Source organism: Myxine glutinosa, chromosome 4 (genome assembly GCF_964187855.1).
Source record: "Myxine glutinosa chromosome 4, kmMyxGlut1.1, whole genome shotgun sequence".
In the NCBI taxonomy this organism is placed as follows: Eukaryota; Metazoa; Chordata; class Myxini; order Myxiniformes; family Myxinidae; genus Myxine; species Myxine glutinosa.
This window is the reverse complement of record NC_136264.1, coordinates 1,712,795-1,737,209: the sequence shown is the minus strand read 5'-3', so window position 1 is coordinate 1,737,209 and position 24,415 is coordinate 1,712,795. Positions and strand designations below refer to the sequence as shown.

The window sequence follows — 24,415 nt, the reverse complement described above, 5'->3', positions numbered from 1 at the left end:
AGATCATCAACCTGATATATGAACGTTGAAGGTGTAAAAATGTCTCTCTTCATCAGGCTTTGTACCTAATAGCGACCAATGGAACCCCGGAGCTACAGAATCCAGAGAAACTGTCCTCGATCTTCCGCGATTTCCTTTCTTGCTGCCTGGAGATGGACGTCGAGAGACGTGGATCTGCGCGCGATCTCCTGCAGGTGCGATATTTGGGTACTCAAAGTAAACCGTGACTTTTGCCTTATGGAATAGAAACGAAAGAAACTGGAATCGAGTGAACACGATAGGTAGCAAACTGACATGGTGCTGATTGGTGTGCTCATGCTAGAAAAGAAAAAGCAATAAAGTGTGTCCGTGTGTGTGTATATGTATATATATATATATATATATGTGTGTGTGTATGTATATGGGTGTGTATGCATGTGACAGTGTTTGTGTGTGTATGTCCATGCGTTTGTGTGTGTTAATCGAAAACTCGACCTGAAAGGATCGAAACCTCGAGGAAGAACGGTGCCCAGCTGATGATCCATGCAGTCGGGGAACTAGTCAATTGCTTACGGGTTAAGGTTCTTGCTTTAGGTGGAGGAACTATGTTTGAGGTTTACAATTTAAATAAAGTTGAGTATGGGATGTTGTGAAACTAACATCATTTACAACAATCCTTTAAATTATTTATATTTAAGTTTAGGAACAACCGATACTGTACAATTAATTAAATGTGTGTGTGTGTGTGTGTGTGTGTGTGTGTTTGTGAGTGTGTGTGTATGTATATGTATGTGTGTGTGTATGTATATGTGTGTATGCATATATGTGAGTGTGTGTGTGTCCGTGTGTGTCCATGTGTGTGTGTGTGTGTGTATGTATATACATATATGTGTGTGTAGGTGTGCATGCCAATGTGTTTGTGTGTGTGTGTGTGTTTGTTTGTGTGTGTGTGTGTATGTGTGTTTATACATGTGTGTGTGTATATACAGTCACCGGAAAAAGTAAGTACACCCCGTGTAAAGTTTTGACTTTTTCAACATATTTCAACATACAGCTATTTGATCTTCATTTCAACAATATTGATGGATAAAGGTGATATAATTGAACAAAAAACAATGACAAATTGACTTTGCAATAATTTATTCAACAAAAAATTGTTGCACAGCATGCACAACAACACACAAATAACAGGCATTCAAGGCCATTTTCCCTGCGATAGCGGGGGTTAGCCTTGTGGTCCCAATGACAATCTTCTCCATTTTGCCCTATTTTCTGCATCTCTCCTTGTTAACCTAACCCCCTTGCCCGCATTTCTTCTTCCACCATCTTTAGCCAAGTCTTTCTCGGTCTTCCCCGTCCTCTACTTCCTTCGACATTCATTTCCATCACTCTTCTCAACCATCACTTTCATCCTTCCTCAACACATGACCAAACCATCTCAACCTGTTTCTCTTCACAGCATCAATCACAGGCTCTATTCCCATCATCTTTCACCTTTCATCATTTGTCTTCCTCTCTCTCAACGATACTCCGCACATCCACCGAACCATTCGCATTTCCACCCTTTCCAGCCTTCGTTGCTGCTCTACGTTCATTGCCCATGTCTCGCTCCCATAAATCATAACACTTCTCACATGCAGCATACACCTTTCCCTTCAGCTTCAACGACACTCCCCTCATCATCAGCACGCCACCCAGTTCCCGAAACTTCTTCCATGCACCTCTCACTCTAGCAACCGTTGCCGAGTCTGATCCACCTTCTCCATTCAGCATGTCTCCTAGGTAGCAAAATGTTTTCACACCTTCCAGCTTCACGCTGTCTCCAACTCGACATTTCCTCCATCTGCAGCTCCCTCTGTGCACACCTTACATTTGAGTGTAGCTGCCACACTGGTTAATGACCCTCTCAGACCACGACATTTTTGATGAACCCACTCAGCGCACATTGTACATCGAATAGAGTTCAGTCCGACACCCTTCCTACACACAGCACAGGGCCACTTCCCAGTTCTTGCCACTTCACCACATGCTTTACCACTTGCCATCACCTTCGTTTTTCCGATATTCACCTTCAGACCTTTTGTCTCCATACATTCCTTCCACTTGTTCATCTTTTCCTTCAGTCCATCCATACTTTCTGCAATCAACACCAGATCATCTGCATACAACAACTCCTTTTCGTTCCGAGCCAGCACCTCCACACAGCTACAAATATCAGTGGACTTGGTACTGACCCCTGATGCACTCTTACCTTCACCTCAAACTCACCACTGTTCCCGTCCTTCGTCCTTACAGCTGTGCGCGCTCTTTTGTACATTGCCATCACTACTCTGATCAACCATTTCTCCACTCCTAACTTCCTCAATGCCCATGTCAATACTTTGCGTGGAACCCTATCAAATGCTTTCTCCAGATCAACAAACCCAAAAAACAACTTCTTCCTCTTCTCCATGTACTTCTCCTGCAACTGCCTCACAATAAAAAGCACGTCTGTCGTTCCTCTTCCTGGCATAAATCCAAACTGCATTTCGTCGATCTTCACTTTCTTCCTTATCCTCCTCTCCAACACCCTTTCCAATACCTTCATTCCATGCTCCAATAACTTTATCGCTTGGTACGAGCCACACTCTTGAGGGTCACCTTTCCCCTTGTATAGAGGGACGAGGGTACTCAGTTCCCAAACCACTGGAATGCGGCCTTCTTTCACCTCCAGATTACAGATCTCTGTCATTCTCTTCACACCCCAACTTCCTGCTGCCTTCAACATATCTCCCACAACTCCCGTCGGCCCTCCCGCTTTTCTACCCTTCATTGCTTTTATCGCTTCCTCAACTTCCTTCTCGGTTATCTTCTCTGCCGGTCCTAAAACTGGGTTACTCTCTATGTTGCCATCCCATTCATTCTCTGCATTCAACAGTATTTCCATATGTCTTCCATCTTCCTTTAATTCCATCTGGGTCCACAACGATTTGTCCCACTTCATCCTTCAAGCAACTCACCGCCATCACATCACACCTCTCTTTCGCTATCTGCCTTGCAATCCTGAATACCGCTCTCTGACCCTTTTCCGAATCCAAGCGTTCTCCGAACATTTTCCTACATGCCTCCTGCGCCTTTGCTACCTCTTTCTTTGCAACCTTTTGGCTGCCTTATAACTTTCATGCTCTGCCTTTTCTGCCCCCATACCCTTCGCCTTCTGCCACTCCTTGAATTTCTTCCTCTTCTCGTCAATCTTCTTTCCAACTTCATCATCCCACCACCATGTTTCCGAGTGCCTCGGTGGTCCTTTTGTCCATCCACGTACCTCACCAACGGCTCCCAACAGACTATCTTTCATTGACATCCAACCACTTTCAAGCTCAACCACATCATCCTCTACCATACTCAGCCTCTCTTTTAATGCCTCCCTCACTGTCACCTCTTTCAACCTCCACACCTTCATTCTCGGTTGGTACTTCACCCGCCGAGCTCTCCTCGCACCATTCACCCTTATGTCGCAGACAACCAAGTGGTGCTGTGAAACAGCCTCCTCCCCCGGGAGCACCTTTGTGTCCCGGAGGTGCCCCCTATCTTGCCTACGCACCAGCAGGTAGTCAACGGTTGTTGTCGACCCACCTGACGTGTATGTAACAAGCTTATTATCCTCTTTCTGGAACTGAGTATTACAAATCAACAAATCAGCTCCATCAGCAAATTCAAAATCCTTTCACCTTCTCCATTTCTCACACCATATCCATAACCCCCATGAACTCCCTCAAAACCGTCCATACTCCTTCCCACATGTCCATTTAGGTCTCCTCCTACCACAACAACTTCCTCATCTTTCACGTTTTCCATCAGCTTCTCCATTGCACACCAGAACTGGTCCTTCTCTTCATCGCTCTGACCAACCTGCGGAGCATATCCCGAGATGACGTTCACCAAGTGCTTTCCAATCATCATTTTCACCATCATCAACCTTTCACTCACTCTCGTCACACTCACCACACTGTCTACAAACTCCTCAGAAAACAGGACACCAACACCATGCACGCCTTCCGGGCACCCTTGCCACACAAACTTGTATTTCTGTCCCTGCCTACCCTTCACCATTCTCACACCACTTCCCTTCCATCTCATCTCCTGCACACAACATATGTCCACTCTTCTTCTGACCAATACTTCCACCACTTCTCCTGATCTCCCAGTCATTGTCCCTACATTCCATGTCCCAAACCTCAGAAACCGATCTCCACGTCGGGCATCAGACGTTTCGTCGTCATAAATGGAGTGATTTCCACCCTTGCTTCGATCGGGTTCACCAGCTTGAGTTTGTCCCACTTCATGTCCCACGACTTGGGGCTGTACCCTGCCCATATGTCGTCGTAATTGTCATGGTTCTCTTTTTGAGGCAATGTTTTTATGGCCGGATGCCCTTCCTGACGTCAACCCTTTTAGTCGCCTCTTACGACACGCAGGGATACGGTGTACCTAATCGAAACCGGGGTACACACGGGAAATGGCATGCACAGTTCGTTTCAAATCCCCCCACAACATCTCGATGGGATTTCGATCCGGGCTTTGACTTGGCCATTCCAGAACCCTCCATTTCTTTATTTTCAGCCATTCCTTGGTGGATTTACTGGTATGTTTAGGGTCATTGGCATGTTGCAAGGTCCACCTTCGGTTGAGCTTCAACTTTCTGACAGATGGCGTCACATTATCCTCAAGCACCCTCTGGTACAATGAAGAATTCATCGTGGATTCTATGATGGTGAGCTGCCCAGGCCCTGATGCAGAAAATTTGCCCCAAACCATAATATTTCCACCGCCATGCTTTACAGTTGGTATCAGGTTCTTGTGGTCAAATGCTGTCTTTGGTTTTCGCCAAACCTGTCTTCTGGTACTGTGGCCAAATAGCTCTACCTTTGACTCATCTGTCCAGAGCACATTGTTCCAGAAGTGCTGGTCTTTGCCTCGGTGTTCATTGGCAAACTTTAATCTTGCCCTGATGTTCTTTCTGGATAGCAAAGGTTTCCTCCTGGCACACCTCCCATGTAGATCAAATTTGTGCAGCCTCTTTCTAATGGTAGACTCGTGCACTTTGACATCAACAGTATTGTTATGTATTGTTCATGTATTGTTATGCATTATGTTTGCCACTCTGTCAAAGCGCCTTTGGGCTTCTGGAAAAGCGCTATACAAAATAAATGAATTATTATTATTATTATTAACAGTGGCAAGAGCTACTTGTAGGTCCCGTGATGACATTCTGGGGTTCTTTCAGCATCCTGACTTCTTTCAGCATCTTGCGGTCTACTCTCGGGCTGAACTTGCTGGGGCAGCCTGGCCTGAACAAGTTGGCAGTTGTTTGGAATCTTCTCCACTTGTAGATGATCTTCCGGACAGTCGAATGATTGATTTCAAATTGTTTGGAGATCTTTTTAAATCCCTTCCCAGACTCGTAGGCATCTATAACCTTCTTTCTGAAGGCCTCAGAGAGCTCTTTTGATCTAGGCATGGTGACGCCGCACACTTCAACAACAAAGAGCAAACCAAACTAAATGTCTGAGGTTTAAATAAGACAGGTTCCTCCAAGATCCTCTCTAACGATGTTCTAATCATTTGCACCTGAGCTGGTGCACCTGATTCTAATTTCAGGTATTTGAAGTAGTGATAAATGTAGGGGTGTACTTACTTTTTCCACATGCGAAATTTGCATTTATGTTTATTTAAATTATACAATGGACTACAAAATGTAAATGTTTCATGATATTTGTTGTATTATATCACCTTTATCTATCAATATTGTTGAAATGAAGATCAAATAGCTGTATGTTGAAATATGTTGAAAAAGTCAAAACTTTACATGGGGTGTACTTACTTTTTCACGTGACTGTATGTGTTTGTGTGTGTGTGTGAATGTGTTTGTGTGTATGTATGTTTGTGTGTATGTATGTTTGTGTGTGTGTGCCAATGTGTTTGTGTGTATGTATGTTTGTGTGTGTGTGCCAATGTGTTTGTGTGTATGTATGTTTGTGTGTGCATGCCAATGTGTTTGTGTGTATGTATGTTTGTGTGTGTGTGCCAATGTGTTTGTGTGTATGTATGTTTGTGTGTGCGTGCCAATGTGTTTGTGTGTATGTATGTTTGTGTGTGTGTGTGCCAATGTGTTTGTGTGTGTGTGTGCCAATGTGTTTTTGTGTATGTAAGTGTAAAAGGGAAATGAAACAATGACAACGTTCCAAAAAAGATTGCATGCAGACATTGAAGCTCTGCACTTATATTTACTGTATGGTAATGTCAATGGAACTTGTGTATCGTATTTGAGAACGTGAGTGTATGATGGATAAAACCAAATGTGACTTCATTTCGAGATCAGAAATCACCGGCAATGTTTCAATTACAAAGATAGGTCAAGGAATCAAGATATCGCGATCAACCCTTTTCCTCGTCCTTGTCTCGTTTTCCAGCATCCGTTTCTGAAGTTAGCCAAACCTCTCACCAGCCTCACTCCTCTCATCCTCGCTGCAAAGGAAGCTGCAAAAAACAACCAGTGAGAATACTGGAGCAGCGCTCTTCTGCCCTCCGGGCCTTCGTTCCCCCACTTTCCCGGCGGCTTACACAATGCCTGTCGCAGGTTTTCAAACCTGAGTTGCTGTGAATATCCGTGACGGTTAATTTATTTCTTAACTTATTTATTATCTCCTCTCCCTCTTTACGAGGGTAAATACTTCAAAGCACCATGTATATAAACTCCCCCGCCCCGGATGTCAGTGCCACAGTGCCGCAAGCCCTGTTTTTAATAATGGTTTATCTGACTGGATGTTCAGAAATGCTGTCTGATTTGAGAAACCAACAGATGTGGAGGTAGCCCAGCTTGGTCGGCATGGACGCCCCTTTTGATGACGAGGTGAACGGTTAGCTCGGAAAGTACCCGATAGCAAGAAAATTACCTTCAGGTTTGTTTGTTCCTTTCCTTTCAGATGGAGAGTTCTTGTGATCAGCTGGGCAATGATTTTAAACTTCTTTGCAAGGAGTTTGAATGGAAATAAAACCAGTGTTATGATTACTGTAGATCTGTTTTGTTTCAATCTTTGAAATATCATTTTGCTTCAAAATCCATAATGAACACCCAGTTCTATTATTCCCTTTCAGCTTTCTATGGAATTGATATGACATATCAGAATAATTATTTATTTAGTGAACAGGAATAAATTCCTGGGTGGGGCTAGTGTGAAAAAATTCCGACTCAACCCAACACTCGAACCCGAGGACCTCATTGCTTACGCATCAACAGCCCATTGGGTGTTCCCGGTTAACCTCAGAAATTTCTGACCAACACTGCGAGCTTTATAATGGCCGACGTGTTACGTTACGTGCCTGCTGAGCAGACCACAAGCATGTGTGGTGTGTGTATATTAGACATAAATCTCATCGAGAAACTAGATGGTATTCGTAGAATACTGTCGCGCGAATGCCTTCGGTTAAGACCGTGGGATCGCGGATAGCCTGAACGAGCTTTAACTCCGAGGCGACGATCAATTGCAGATTTCACGATGCAAGCACGGGAGGAATAAGGAAGAGGAAGAAGCGGCGAGCTCTTACCTCATGGCCCACCCGTTTCCACAGAACCCGATACAAAGGAAACGCGACGGAAAAAACATTCTAAATTGGCTTTTTGTCCCTTTCCTGACCAATTACACGTTCTCCTGGGCGTGGCTCCCAGCCTGCCTGGCACGATGTTTGTCACCCATGGTGGCGTACTGCATGGCTGCTGCCTGTTGGCTCTTCCAAAGTCATTGTGGCGGCGGGGGAATTATTTAATGTGTGGTGCGCTAATGGGCCTATCTAATGTCTATGGGATGTATTGCCATTAGGGACACTTGGATGCTAACAGAGGGAACGACATGCAAGGGAATTTTACCCATAATCCCTGTACTAATTAGCATACCTCGCCCCTCGTAACAGGGACGAAGATACAAGCTTAATCTGACATTCGGGCTCCAGAACTTATTACATCTAGATACGCTATCACGACAGCCGGACACCTACTGATGCAGATCTACCTGGATCTAAATATTCCTCTACCCCTAATTTTCATAACAATACTTACTCTGCGCAGTCAACTTGGTGCGAGCCAACTCTTCTGTTTTTGAAGGGTTTTTTTTCTTCTTTGATCCAATATGGCCGCCAGACCACGTGAGTGATGACATCATAAGTTTACATTCTCTAATATAATTGTTCCGTAGATCATGCTCAATCAATTTCAAACTGATCAAACTGTTGTCCCTGTCGAATTATGACGTCATCATTAAGGCACCATTGACGTCATCGTTAACACTTATTCCCCATGGGGAGTACGTACTTCACAATGAGCCTCGTTTCATTTTTTTTCCATGGAGCGGTTTGAAATAGAGGTGTAACGTTTTTCCAAGATGGCATCCATACCACATGACCTATGACGTAATAATTATGAATAAAAAAAAAATTCCTTCAGGCAGAGGAGCTCCTATGGTTAAATTTCCAATCAATCGGACCAACGGTTGCCAAAAATATGTATTTTAAAAATGCAGATGCACCACACGTACGCCACTGAATGCCTAACCCTGCTTTTTGCTTTGATATATATATATATATACAATATATATTTGATATATACAATATATATATATATACAATATATATATTTGATATATACAATATATATTTGATATATACAATATATATTTGATATATACAATATATATTTGATATATACAATATATATTTGATATATACAATATATATTTGATATATACAATATATATTTGATATATACAATATATATTTGATATATACAATATATATTTGATATATACAATATATATTTGATATATACAATATATACAATATATATACTATATATATATATATATATATATATATATATATATATATATATATATATATATATATATATATATATATACAATATATATATATATACAGTATATATATATATACAGTATATATATATATACAGTATATGTATATATATATATATATATATATATATATATATATATATATATATATATATATATATATATATATATATGTATGTATATATATATATATATATATATATATATATATATATATATATATGTATGTATATATATATATATATATATATATATATATATATATATATATATATATATATGTATGTATATATATATATATATGTATGTATATATATATATATATATATATATATATATATATATATATATATATATATATATATATATATATATATATATATATATATATATATATACACACACTAGCGTGGATCAGCTCGCTATGCTTGCCTCACCAAACATCACTGCAGAGGCAAAGGCTGGTTTTAGCTGAGGATAATGACCTTGACTGCACATGAGTTGCTGTGTTGTCATGATTTACACCAATCATCATGCAAACATTTATTTTGTACAAATGTATTTGTAATATCGGTGATATTACATTTTTATAAGCAATTTAAGATGGATATTTATTTTTCAAAATTTTTTTTATGTCTTTTCAAAAATAAACAATCCCACCCCCCAGGACATACACACAGGAGGGTTGGTGCAGACCGAAAGTTTGGTACGATTTCACAAAATTTTGTGGGAGTACTTCAGTAAGGTGACAACACAACTTTTATATAGATACAGACTTGGCATTTAATGTGGAATATTTTTTTTGTGGGGGTGAACTTACTTTTCAAGATGTCCGAGAACCAAAAGTTCATTGGAATTCTGTTGAAATTATTCCAGATTTTGTTAATGTGACCTTTAAAATAAACAAAAACCACATTTGACATTTCTAAACAAATAAATTGATCCTTGAAAGTGATGTAAACTGATATCGAACTCAATTCATGGACAGTACTGTGTTAAACTTCTGTACGTTTTCCAGAAGTATCTCTTTATTTTGCACATTAGCCAAAAAAAATTTAAACAAAAGTTAAATTACGACTGGGATTACGGACAGTAAAATTACAGTTCAGTACTTCGTGTAACCCCCACGAGCATTCAGGAGAGCACGTACACGTTGAGGCATGCTGTTCACGAGATTTGCCAAGGTTTGGACAGGAATCCCTTGCCATGCAGTGACAATAGCCTGCTGCAATTCACGCACAGAGGTCGGCTGCTGGTCCAAGTGGTCGATTTGACGCGTTAATTCTGTCCACAAGTTCTCTTTCGGATTCATATCCGGGGACATGGCAGGCCACTCCATATGCTCTACACCACGGTCAGCAAGAAAGTGTTGGATCATGCGAGCACGATGAGTCCGTGCATTGTCATCTTGGAAGACAAAGTTTCCTCGAAAGGCTGCACGAGCAAATGGAAGCAATGTTTCTTCTAGAATGACCCTGTACTTGAACTGGTTCAGGTTTCTATTCAGAACAACCAGGTCAGTTTTGCCCCCTGCATGAAAAGCAGCCCAAACGGTCACCCCACCACCTCCAGCTTGGACTCTTGGCACTATACAATCTTTGTTGTCGGCTTCAGGCACTTGTCTGCGCACTCTGACGTGGCCATCTTGACGATAGACCAGAAATCTAGACTCGTCACTGAAGATCATGTGATTCCAGTGTCCTGGCTGCCATTGACGGTGCTCTCTGGCCCACTGCAATTGGAGCTGGCGGTGTTGTCTGGTCAGGCGTGGCTTTCCCAGGGGACGCCTGGCACGATAGCCTGCTTGAACCAGTCGTTGGTTGACTAGCCTTCTGGATACAGGCACATTTGTCAGTTGCTGCCACTCAGCCCTAAGCCGATTAGCTGACTTGGTACGGCCATTGCGGACTAACCGGTGCAGCTGGCGATCATCCCTCCTTGTGTTTCTGCGGGGACGTCCTGGCCTCGGTATTGGAGTAGGGACACCCCTCTGAGCATTTCGTTTCAGGATCTTTGACATCTGACCTTGAGTGATGCCATACTGCCGAGCAATAGCACGCTGTTTCATGCCGTAATTTCGTAAAGCCACCACTGCATGACAAACAACATTGTCGAGTTGACGGACCATCTCCACAAGAAGCGGCAATAACTTTTGGAGACGTGCAGCAGTTGTTTTCCACTAATACAGAACGCAACAACCCTTGTATACCCGACTGTGAAGCCAATCATCAAATGCACCTGTCCGTAAATATATATATACAGACTTGGCATTTAATATGGAATATTTTTTTCTTCTTGACTTGGGTTTACTTTCTGAACTGAGTATATCAATCTGGTGAGTTTATTTTACCCTTCGGTGATGTCTTTGTTGAAAGAACCATGTCACTGATTGCCTTTCGCAGCAAGAAGTCAATAACAGGATTATATCACAGGTGGCGTGACAAAATGTAAGGCCAGTTACATTTGACGATTGGCTTCACAATCGGGTATATAAGGGTTGTTGTGTTCTGTATTAGTGGAAAACAACTGCTGCACATCTACAAAAGTTATTGCCGCTTCCTCTGGAGATGGTCCGTCAACTTGACAATGCTGTTTGTCATGGAGTGGTGGCTTTACGAAATTCTGGCATGAAGCAGCGTGCTATTGCTCGGCAGTATGGCATCACTCAAGGTCAGGTGTCAAAGATCCTGAAACGAAATGCTCAGAGGGGTGTCTCTACACCAATACCGAGGCCAGGATGTCCACGCAGAACCACAAGGAGAGACGATCGCCAGCTGCACCGGTTAGTCTGCAATGGCCGTACCAAGTCAGCTAATCGGCTTAGCGCTGAGTGGCAGCAACTGACAAATGTGCCTGTATCCAGAGGCTAGTCAACCAACGACTGTTTCAAGCAGGCTATCGTGCCAGGCGTCCCCTGAGAAAGCCACGCCTGACCAGACAACACAGTCTGCGCCGATTGCAGTGGGCCAGAGAGCACCGTCAATGGCAGCCAGGACACTGGAATCACGTGACCTTCAGTGACGAGTCTAGATTTCTGGTCTATCATCAAGATGGCCGCGTCCGATTGCGCAGACAAGTGCATGAAGCCCACAACGAAGATTGTATAGTGCCAAGAGTCCAAGCTGGAGGTGGTGCGGTGACCGTTTGGGCTGCTTTTAATGCAGGGGGCAAAACTGACCTGGTTGTTCTGAATGGAAACCTGAACCAGTTCAAGTGCAGGGTCATTCTGGAAGAAACATTGCTTCCATTTGCTCATGCAGCCTTTTGAGGAAATTTTGTCTTCCAAGATGACAATGCACGGCCTCATCGTACTCGCATGATCCAACACTTTCTTGCTGACCGTGGTGTAGAGCATATGGAGTGGCCTGACATGTCCCCGGATATGAATCTGATAGAGAACTTGTGGGCAGAATTAACGCGTCAAATCTACAACTTGGACCAGCAACCTACCTCTGTGCGTGAATTGCAGCAGACTATTGTCACTGCATGGCAAGCGATTCCTGTCCAAACCTTGGCAAATCTCGTGAACAGCATGTCTTGGCAAATCTCGTGAACAGCATGTCTCGATGTGTACATGCTCTCCTGAATGATCGTGGGGGTTACACGAAGTACTGAACTGTAATTTTACTGTCCGTAATCCCAGTCATAATTTAGCTTTTGTTTAAAAAAAAATTGGCTAATGTGCAAAATAAAGAGCTCCTTCTGGAAAACGTGCAGAAGTTTAACACAGCACTGTCCGTGAATTGAGTTTGATATCAGTTTACATCACTTTCAAGGATCAATTTATTTGCTTCGAAATGTCAAATGTGGTTTTTGTTTCTTTTAAAGGTCACATTAACAAAATCTAGAATAATTTCAACATAATTCAAATGAACTTTTGGTTCTAAGTCAGCTTGAAAAGTAAATTCACCCCCACAAAAAAAATATTCCATATTAAATGCCAACTCTGTATATGTATATATATATATATATATATATATATATATATATATATATATATATATATATATATATTCATGCATATAAATTGTTACGGTTTTCTGCCACCCTTCTTACCCTTACCAAGGGGGGATTAAGCCCCTTGTTCTTTCTGGGCCTGGCGTAACCGAGAGACTTGAAACGCCTCTTCCGGGCAAGCGCAAGGTCGGGTTTCGGGACCAAGTCTCGCTCGTACCTAAATACCCACGCCGCCACGGAAGCGGGGAACCAAGCCTCGCATGAGCCACGTGTAATTTGAGTACACCGAGCGGATCGCGTACCACGTGGTCCGTGCAGTCACCTTTAATATTGGACCCCGATTCGAGCGGTTCTATTCGTACCACGCTTCGTCTTTGAGGAAATCACAAGAACGATCGAATGGAAGGAAGAACACGGGTTTAATTATTATCCCCAATATTATGTACAATGATCGGTGGAAGCAGAGACACAGAGCAGAATTTAATCAGTCTTATCTAAACCCCAGACTCGGGCCCGTTCACACTCACACAGGGGATTGTAGGCAGGATGATGTTCAGGCCAAACGCGCTGACTTGGTCGTCCAGGAACGGCCCCGTCCGGCTCTCCACGGTCCCAGCACGTCCCGCGAAAAAGGCAACGAGGCGGTGGAAGGATCCTCGTAGCGCGTCTCCCGAACAAAAGGCAGCCGATGAGGTAGGAAGGAAACGTACGTGTCTCTCAGCGCGGCTGGCGGTTACACAGCGCGTTATCACTCGCGTAACTCAATGCACTATGTGCGGCTCGGCTTCAAGCTCAACCCAGCATTACTTTCATACGAGCGCGTATCCTGGTTCATGCGCGTCTTTCTCCACAATGCCAACTCAGTCCTCGTACCGCAATTACTGCTCGAACTCCACTGCTCACCGCACTCTCCTTGAACTCAACTGCTGCCGGGACTCAACTGCCCTTGCCTTTGCGCAACGGCTTATATCTACACGCCCTGAACCTTCTCGAACCTTCCAACCACGCCCTGTGACGCAGTGCTGCCGTCACACCCTCTGAGCCCTGATTGGCGGCTCATGCTTACCGTCAGCTCCTCTGCCGCCCTCATCCGGTCCCGCCCCGACCCTCCTCGGCCTGCCTCGTGTTAATTCGCGCCAAAAGAACCAAAGGCAGCACAAAGAGGCATGAGGCGATGGAGGTGGGATAAGGCACTGGAAGTAGGAGAAGGACCTATTCTCCTTACTCTACTCAACGCAGAACTAACATAGGAAAAGGCCTAAGCTCACAAATACTAAGAGATAACTACACTATCGCAAGGCTACATGTTGTTTGTGTGACTAACTATGAGGGGGAAATTTAACCTTTATTATACAAACCGTTACCAAAACTCAAAACCGCAACAATATATATATACATATATATACAGGGGGCTGCAAAAGTAGGTATACAGTAAGGATTATAGCAGTATTACGTCGGGGAGCCGTTGACTGGCCACCACGTTCGCCGGATCTCACCCCTATGGACTTCTTTTTCTGGGGATGTGTAAAAGACAGGGTTTTCGCACGCAAGCCACGTTCTGTTGATGCCATGATTCAGTTCATACGGGAGGCTTGCCAGGAAATTGATGCTGATAAAGACCTTTGTGCCAGAGTGTGCATGGGTGTCCACACTCGACTAGTGGAGTGTGTGAATGCCGGGGGCAAACAGTTTGAACATTTGAGGGATTAATATGTTTATTATTGATATGTTATTATTGATATGCTTGTATAATCAATAAAATACGTTTTGTGCACACGTTTTGTTTTTCATGACTGTATACCTACTTTTGCAGCCCCCTGTATATACATACTGTATATATATATATATATATATATGTATATATATATATATATATATATATACAATTATACATATATATATATATATATATATATATATATATATATATATATATATATATATATATATATATATACATATATACATACACATATATATACATATATACATACATATATATATGTATATATACATACATACACACACACACACACACACACACACACGACATGGTCAAAAGTATGCGGGCACCCCTTATAATTAGTGGATTTGGCTGTTTCAGGCACACCGATTGTTGACAGTGTTACGGATTCGTCACTTCCGTTGTGGTTTTCATCCACTTGAAACATTTCTGGTTATGTATTATTATTATTGGGGTTTGAAGGAAACGGCGATTATTGTTGTTAAAAGGCAAAAAGGGTTAATATTTTAAATGAAACCGGAAACCGGATCGAGAACCGGAAGACGACGAGGGAGAGGAAGAGGAAGGCGTGGCGAGTAAAGTCAGACAAGACGCGTGGCTTCCAGCTCCGTCGTGAGCGTTATCGAACGAAAGTCGAGAGTGAACTTTGAGTTTCCTTGAAAGGAACTTCCTGCGATAGGTGTTATCGCTAGAGGATTGAGAAACCTGCGGTCAGGTTTAGGCGTTGAGATTCTGAAGAATCCTCGCCTGGTCGCTTCGCCTCAAGTAAGAGCCGGCGGCCATTTTGACACTCGCGCTTCGCTCACCGAAAAAGGTTTTTGCTACGCGTCAGCATTTCTCACCATCCTGTCGTCTGTCGGGGATGTGTGTGCGCAAACGCGGCATTTGAGGATTACGTTGCGGTTCGCTGATTGAACTGTGAACGTGTATGTCTGGTGGGGGCCTTTGGGACTTCCCATTCCGCCGCCAGTTTGCCGTTGGTTTGGACCACGTGACTGTCCACGCTTTGCCTCTGCCTCATCGCCTCATCACTACTCGCAGGAGGGGATCACCTCTGAGTTATAGAGACATTGAGGAGTGTTCTTTTTCACTCACTTGGAACGCAGTGAGTTATCTGACTTTAGCTGATGGTACCATCATAAGATGTATGAAGTGTACTTTTGATTGCTATTGGTTGTACCGTTATTCTGGTGTGATTTTCAATACAATATTTGTTTGTTTATAATCATTGGTGTGGTTTCACTATTGATTTCTAACACAGAATAACATATTTTTCTGCCGTGGCTCCTCTCGGGGCTCGGAGGTACATCGTGACCAGGGGGTCGGGGAGGAGCACGTAACAACAGGTATATATATAATCAAGCACACAGCCATGACATCTCCATAGACAAACATTGGCAGTAGAACGGGCCGCACTAAAGAGCTCAGTGACTTTCAACATGGGAACGTCATAGGATGCCACCTTTCCAACAAGTCAGTTTGTCAAATTTCTGCCCTGCTAGAGCTGCCCCAGTCAACTAAGTGCTGTTATTGTTAAGTGGAAACGTCTTGGAGCAACAACAGCTCAGCCGCGAATTGGTAGGCACACAAGCTCACAGAACGGGACCGCCCAGTGCTGAAGTACATAGTGCGTAAAAATTGTCTGTACACACACAACCTCAGTGTCAGTCTGTCTGTCTCACCCTGATACATGGAAATGTTCATTGGAGAGAAAACATTATTATTAAATAAAAGTTGCTTCAACTTAATATCAATGTACGAAAAAATTATAATGTAAAAAAACAAAGTTGTACACAAGTTGTACGCAAAACAAAGTTGTCACACATCTAAAGTGCAGATAGTGCAACCTTTAAAACCAAGAACTTCCCCGGTCGATGATTGAACGTGGTGGGGCAGTCCCCTGGCCTGCATGGTCTCCCGACGTGATGCCCTAATGCAAAATGCATTTTTTCATCGTTCAAGATTTTATTCAAGACGATATAAAATAATTGAAAAAGTATTTTTTTTCTAAAGGCAATAACTAGATATATTGGCCGATGTACAAGTTGAAACTTGTATAGCCCTTGAGATATGAGCGCCAACACATTTTGGGCGGACGGCCACTAACGTGAATTTGAGGGTTTTCTTAATAAAAGTCAACAAAGCAGAAACGGACGTTGGTGAAATTTGGAACATGTTATCTCGATGTACAAAGCAGTTACTTCTGAAATTTGCAGCCGATTTAATCCAGTGGAAGCCGAGAAACGAATTTTCAGTCCCCTTGTTAAAGCTGCAAACAGAGAAACGATCCCTTATATAAAGGGAGGAGAGCTTTGCGGCTCCCTTGATTATGCTCCTTAGTCATGTCATGAAGGTGCTGGAGATGATTCTGGATGGGAGGATAAGGAAGAATGGAGAAGGAGATCGGAGAAGAGCAGCAGGTGTTCAGAAGAGTAGGGCAACGACTTTTTAGCAATTCCCTTCAGATAAAACAAAATACATGAACAGCTCACATCCATTCTTTTGTTCCACTTCACCGTTTGTGTAACTTCTTTTCTCCAGCCAGAATTTTGAAAGAGTTTCTGGTTCCTTATACACACTATCCAATGATATCAGCGAAACGTTTACCCCCACGAAAGAGTCAAATTCCGTTATCCATCCAGGTTTCCTCTTCATGACCTCTAAAGTGTTGGTGACCTGTCATGATCTCACAATAGCTCTCACGTTTCCACAATCAAACATTGTCAATGTACCAACAGTCCATCAGGTATCAAAATTCAGGACCACAGCATTGTAGGTGAATAGAGAAATCCACGGATACATGACGAATACCTGGTATGAACAAGTGAGTTGTATTGTTAAATATTGCAATAATTACCATGTTGCTTGAAAACTTGGAGGGGCATGATAAGATTGATGGTTAACTTGGAGGGGCATGATAAGATTGATGGTTAACTTGGAGGGGCATGATAACATTGATGGTTAACTTGGAGGGGCATGATAAGATTGATGGTTAACTTGGAAGGGCATGATAATATTGATGGTTAACTTGGAGGGGCATGATAACATTGATGGTTAACTTGGAGGGGCATGATAAGATTGACGGTTAACTTGGAGGGGCATGATAAGATTGACGGTTAACTTGGAGGGGCATGATAAGATTGACGGTTAACTTGGAGGGGCATGATAACTGATGGTTAACTTGGAGGGGCATGATAAGATTGACGGTTAACTTGGAGGGGCATGATAACATTGATGGTTAACTTGGAGGGGCATGATAACATTGACGGTTAACTTGGAGGGGCAACATCATTTCAGGTCAAATTAGAACCACCGATCTATTAGATTCCAGAAAGAACATCATTTTCCATCTGGGGTGAAGATCAAAGTACCCACAATGCACCTCCAATACAAACTTGAGCACTTTCATGAACCACGTTTGGTCTTCACGCTCTCTCTCATTTATTTCCACTCATCTAGTTTCTGCCAAAGCAATATTTTTGCACATTGTGAGCAATATGGTTACTGTATACATGTACACTGTACCCTCAACTTCCTGCTCATCCTGATCTGCACTAAAGAAAATCATTTACATCCTATTACGTACATAGCTTGGACCACACCGTCCAGCTCTCCAAAGCGATCTTTTACTCCATGATCCGATCCAGGAAGTAACATTTAAATTAGATTCAAAGCGAATGTACAGAGGTTGTCGGAGGATTGAAAGGTTCACATCCTGGCTCCGCTTAGCCAGTTAAGAGGAAGCATCGTTCATTTTTTCAGGAAAGCACCAAATTTGGCACAGATGTAGTACGGACCAAAACAATTGTTCTCCTGAGGGGCGCCCAAAAATTCAGAACCCCTGGTGGCCGCCATATTGAATTTCAACATGCCCGCCCTCTGTGACCTATTTCCCTCAATAACTGCTATACTATGAGCGATAACACCACAGTTCCAGTGTCTTACCCCATGTTTTCATGGTCTCTGAATCCAATGGGATCAATTGCATAAAGATTGGCATCCATCATCTTTAATTTCAAGATGGCCGCCATGGTGTTTCTATTTTCCTTGAATCTCTCATGGTATTTTAGGTAAAATTTCAATTCGAAGTGATACACATTGTTTTATTGGTCTCTGATAACAATGGAATGGTATTAATTAATCAAAGTTACATGGGGTAAGACACTGGAACTCCCCTCAGGAAAACAATTGTATAGGTCCATACTACATCCAGCACCAAATGTAATGTTTCGATACTATAGTATGCCATGTAAGACGTGTCTGCCGCAGCGTTTGATTGCCATTATTTAATTAGTTTATCTAATCACAATCTAATCAATAATAATAATACTTTATCTGTGTAATACATGTCCATTATGTCACTTTTATTTTATGTATGAATTTTTTTTTTTTTCAAGTCCTATTTCTTTCTTTCAGATTGAGAAAATGTCCAAGAAGTTCACCCTGGTTCAACCTCGCCCTAGTGGGAGCCATGATGATCCACCAGACATCCCATCAACTGACTGGAGTCTCTGTGTCCTTTGTCAAGAGACATCAGAATCGCTTCAACAGCCAAAGAGGGGCACACGCTTGGATGCTGATGTGAGCTACGAGTTGTTGGATGGTCAGCTGAAGTTAGCACAGGAAAAGGGCTACGATCCATTCAAGATCGACCTCGATCGCATTGATGACGGCAATGGCATTGAAATGACATTGATATCGAACACTGCGTCATGGCATAAGTCCTGCAGAAGTAAACTTTCTGTCTCCAAAATTGATAGGTATGCCTCTGCCAAGAAGCGGACATTAGATGGATCAGAAGCACAGCAGGGAGGTAGTCCAGTGAAAACACGTCGTCTCATCAATCTGTCGGTGAGATGAATATCTTGAAAAATAAGCGAAGTACCAACTTCTAATCTGGTGTGTGGGTGTATCTCGGCACAAGCAAGAACGCTGTTTAAAATTGGGTCGCCACGTCAAAATCCAAGATGGCCGCCGCCATGTATGTCTGAACCTTGTGAGATGAATATCTTGAAAACTAAACGAACTACTAACTTCTAATTTGGTGTGTGGGTGTGTCGACGCATAAGGGAGAACGCTATTGAAAAATGGGTCGCCACGTCAAAATCCAAGATGGCCGCCACCATATATATGTCTGAACCTTGTGAGCGAAATATCTTGAAAAATAAGCGAAGTACCAACTTCTAATCTGGTGTGTGGGTGTATCTAGGCATAAGGAAGAACCCTATTGAAAATTGGGTCGCCACGTCAAAATCCAAGATGGCCACCGCCATGTATGTCTGAACCTTGTGAGCGGAATATCTTGAAAAATAAGCGAGGTACCAACTTCTAATCTGGTGTGTGCGTGTATCTCGGCATAAGGAAGAACGCTATTGAAAATTGGGTCACCACGTCAAAATCCAAGATGGTCGCCTTGCGTCTTCCACTTTGTCAACTCGCATCACTTCACCGACGGGGGACCTAGGCGTAACGCTTGTTTATTTTGTGATGGACTGGGTGGAGATGCTGGACTCCATAGGGCTTCTACATTTGGTTTGGACGAAAATGTCCGACGCTATGCTGTAATGCTGAAATACACTCACTTGCTAAGAAAACTTGCTGGAGGAGATATGGTGGCTATTGAGGCTAGGTATCATAAGCGGTGTCTAAGTGCACTTTACAACCGTGCCTCTAAAGTGTTCTTAGGTCATCAATCTAACAAAGCAGACAGGGAAGAGGATCAAAGGTGTCGTAGCATTGCCTTTGCTGAATTATTGTCTTACATTGAAGAGGCACGGAAGTGTGAGCAGGGTCTTGCCACTGTCTTTAGGTTAGCAGATTTAGTGAACATCTACAAAGACCGACTGATAGACCTTGGTGTTGGAGAGGATGTGAATGTGAATTCCACACGTTTGAAAGACAGCTTACTGTCATACTGTCCATCCCTGTCAGCCAGTAAAAAGGGTAATGATGTGATGCTAGCTTTTGACACTGATGTTGGGGATGCTCTGAAGAGAGCTTGCGAAAGCGACTTCGATGCTGCAGCTATTAACTTGGCCAGGGCAGCACAGATAGTGAGAAGACAGATCTTTCAAGGGAATTATTGTTTTGATGGGACTTTCGCAGATGCCAGCATTCCAAGTTCTCTCTTAGCTCTGGTGACCATGATTTTAGAAGGTCCTAGCATTGTGCATCAGACAGGGAAAGAGGAGTCAGTTGCAAAAGCAGGTAGGACTATTGCACAGTTGCTTGCATTTAATAGTGTGAAATCAGCAGCAAAGGAAAGGGAAACCGTTCGCCACAACAGAGACCAAGAAAATCCGGTACCAATCTACATAGCATTAAAAGTACATTCTGAAACGCGCAGTCGGCAGCTCATAGATCGCTTCTATAGTCTAGGACTGTGTGTGTCGTACGACCGCATCCTGGGATTGTCAGCGAGTGCTGCAAATGCTACTATTCAACAGTTTGAAGCCGATGGTGTTGTTTGTCCTCCCAAGATACGCTCTGGCGTTTTCACGACAGCACAAGCAGATAATATCGACCACAATCCCAGCTCGGTGACTGCAAAGGATTCCTTCCATGGAACTGCGATATCGCTCTGCCAGCACCCAACAGAGGATGATCCTGGAGAAGACCGTGGAAGATTGATAATATCGAAAGAGGGACCCAAACAAATTCAACCACTCCCTGCAACCTACACAAGTGTGTTGCCTGCTGATGGCTTTCCAAAACACCTCTTCGCGCCGAAACTGCAAGGGCCTGTAAAGGCAATGTCTGATGCATGGGTGCAAGACAGAAAGTTGGAGACAAACTGGTTGGAGGAACTGAAAAGATGGTATGATTCAGGGAAATCAGATCGTGATGAGTTCATATCTTGGGCTGCATATCATGCTGGCCACCTACATCAGATGGTGAAGCCGAAGGCGACCACAGCCTTGATGCCAATGTTTAGAGAAAAATCAACATCTGTTGCCATGATCACTCAGGTCATAAAAGTTGTAAAGGCTGCCACACAACTCCTGAATCCAGAGCAAGTACCAGTCATCACGATGGATCAACCCCTCTATGCACTTGGCAAGCGGATACAGTGGAGTCATCCTGAACTTTATGGTGAAGACAAATTGGTTATGATGTTGGGGCCACTGCACACGGAGATGGCTGCCCTCCAGACAATTGGTGATTTCATGGACGGCAGTGGATGGACGAATGCCATAACCAAGGCTAACATCGCTACAGCGGGTACAGCTGATTCTCTAATCCATGCATCCAACTTGTGCAAAGCCAGGCACGCACACCAAGTCACAGCAGCTGCACTACACATTTTGCAGAAGAAAGCATATGGAACGTATCTGGAGGTCACAGATCAACCAAGAAGCTTTGACGACTGGTGCTCAGGACAAAGAGATAGCCATCCACAGTTTTTGTACTGGTCTACTGTCTTAGACTTCCAGCTGTCCATCTTCCAGTTTGTCAGATCCATTCGTTGCTCAAACTTCAAGCTCTATGTGGAGTCCACAACACAACTAGTATCCTGGTTTTTTTCCATGGATCACACCAACTATGCCAGATGGTTGCCTGTTCATGTGCGAGATATGGTGGCACTCCGAGAAACTAGTCCACATGTCTACCAGAACTTCTGCCAGGGCTCATTCACTGCCAACAAGACTGGACGGAAATTCTCATCAATAGGCCCCGATCAGGCTCACGAACAAATGAATGTACTCATGAAAGGAGACGGTGGAGTGGTCGGCCTGACTGAAAACCCTGCTGCACTGAGGTGGTGGATGACAGCGGGCCCTGAGGTAGCTCGAATGATCGAAGAGTTTGAAGAGTTGTACTTGAAGCCGAAGGAGCAAAGGGACCTACACCATGAACAAACTGGTAGTATACAACAAGCATTTGCCAAAGATGTGCGCTCCCTTGTTTCAACCATTGAGGAGATGGGCAACCCGTTCGAAGATGACAGCAATGATCTTCTATCACTTGAATCGAAGGAAATAATGCCATCCAGCGTTAGAGAGACTGTCATGTACGTTAAAAAGATTGGTAAAACACAGTACCAAACATTCATAGAAGAGCGTCTGGAGAAGCAGGAGAAAGCTATAGATGATGTAATCTCTTGGAATAAGCTTCCACTTTTCAATAGTCCAAAGCAAGTTGGTAAATCAAAGGTGAAGGGAATGATAGCAGAACTCAAGAATGACTGCCATCTGTTTTCACGATTGTACATTGCGAGTCAGCGGCGAGAAGGAGACTTGGACAACTTCTTCTGCAATGAGAACCAGGCGTTTCCTCCAGTGATCACCAACAATGGCAAAAATGCGGCAGGGCGCTAAATCGGACCTCTTCCAATCGTTGGAGAAAGTTTCCCCTGCTGTCCATGTGGGTCCACAGGTGGAGGCAAAGGTCTTTGATGGGGTGGCAGTTGTCCACCTTCTGCCAGGGGACTCAGCAAAAAACTTCTATGAATATGGCCAGAACATTTTCATCCCATACTTTGAAGGTCAACTGCGAGACACCAGCCGTGTGGACATTGTATGGGACACCTATCATCCAGACAGCCTAAAATCTGCCAAACGTCAAGAGAGGGGGTCCGGATCGCGCCATCGCATTCTACCTGCAACGAAGATACCAGGGAACTGGAAACGTTTCTTGCGGAATGATGAAAACAAGGAGGAGTTGTTCAGATTCTTATCGCATATGGTGGTGGATGGTTTGAAAGGAAAGGAGATATATGCAACTATTGGTGACAGCGTGCTAACATCGCAACCAGATGCCGACATCAATAACCTGAGCCCATGTACACAAGAAGAAGTGGATACAAGAGTCCTTTTACATGTCCTGGATGCCATGAAAAAGGGGAGAAAACGGGTATTGATTCGAACTGTAGATTCTGATATTGTGGTCTTGGCAATAGCACACTACTTTACTGACCAGTCACACGGTGTGGAGGAACTCTGAATTGCCATTGGCACTGGTAAAAGCTACCGCTACCTTGCCATCCATAAAATTGCCACCGGCCTTGGCCGCAGGAAGTCCGAGTCTTTGCCATTATTTCATGCCTTCACTGGCTGCGACACAGTGTCATTTTTTTGCCCAAATTGTGAAAAAGACAGCCTGGAAGGCTTGGGAGACATACCCCAGCATCACGCAGACCTTTCATGCTCTCGCTTATAGGCCATCTGTGGACGCTATTACGAGGAGCTACAGAGCATAGAAAGATATGTTGCCATCCTCTATGACCGGACTACCGAGATAAAGACAGTAAATGACATGCGCCGACACTTGTTCACGAAGAAGGCAAGAACAATTGATCACATTCCCCCCAACAGCAGACGCCTTCGAACAACACCTAAAACGTGCATGTTTTCAGGCTGGACACGTATGGAGTCAGGCACTTGTGCCCTACCCAGAACTTCTATCACCAGCTGATTGGGGCTGGATGAAAACAGGGACTTCTTGGACACCAATTTGGACCACAATACCACTGATACAGGAGGCATGTTCAGAGCTTACAAGCTGCCATTGTAAGTCGGCCTGTAAAGGCAACTGTAAACGCTCCAGGGAAAATCTGCCCTGCACATCACTGTGTGACTGCGATGGACAGTGCTTGTAGTACTACGCGTCTGTGAGAGAGCCTCCACCTTTCAAGTGCCCACAATATTTTAAGTTAAAACTGCAACTGTGTGTAACTTTGATTAATTAATACCATTCCATTGTTATCAGAGACCAATAAAACAATGTGTATCACTTGGAATTGAAATTTTACCTAAAATACTATGAGAGATTCAAGGAAAATGGAAACACCATAGCGGCCATCTTGAAATTAAAGATGATGGATGCCAAT

The 24,415-nt window shown here is 43.3% G+C and overlaps 2 protein-coding genes across 5 annotated transcripts in view; one reads left to right on the top strand and one right to left on the bottom strand.

Annotated features, from left to right (window-relative positions):
* LOC137424391 (serine/threonine-protein kinase PAK 3) overlaps nucleotides 1-7,035 on the top strand; it is a 110,695-nt gene extending 103,660 nt beyond the window's left edge. For 3 of the 4 annotated variants that reach the window (XM_068111798.2, XM_068111797.2, XM_078775375.1), the window contains exons 14-15: nucleotides 57-194; nucleotides 6,432-7,035. In XM_068111798.2, the coding sequence (XP_067967899.1) occupies nucleotides 57-194; nucleotides 6,432-6,518 (225 nt within the window). In that variant the 3' untranslated portion in view covers nucleotides 6,519-7,035. The remainder of the gene's footprint in view (nucleotides 1-56; nucleotides 195-6,431) is intronic. The other variant, XM_078775374.1, reaches the window with a different exon arrangement.
* A 9,707-nt stretch (nucleotides 7,036-16,742) lies between these two features.
* UGGT1 (UDP-glucose glycoprotein glucosyltransferase 1) overlaps nucleotides 16,743-24,415 on the bottom strand; it is a 214,204-nt gene continuing 206,531 nt past the window's right edge. The window contains exon 41 of the transcript XR_013623012.1: nucleotides 16,743-16,954. The gene's annotated coding sequence lies outside the window, so the exon portion shown is untranslated. The remainder of the gene's footprint in view (nucleotides 16,955-24,415) is intronic.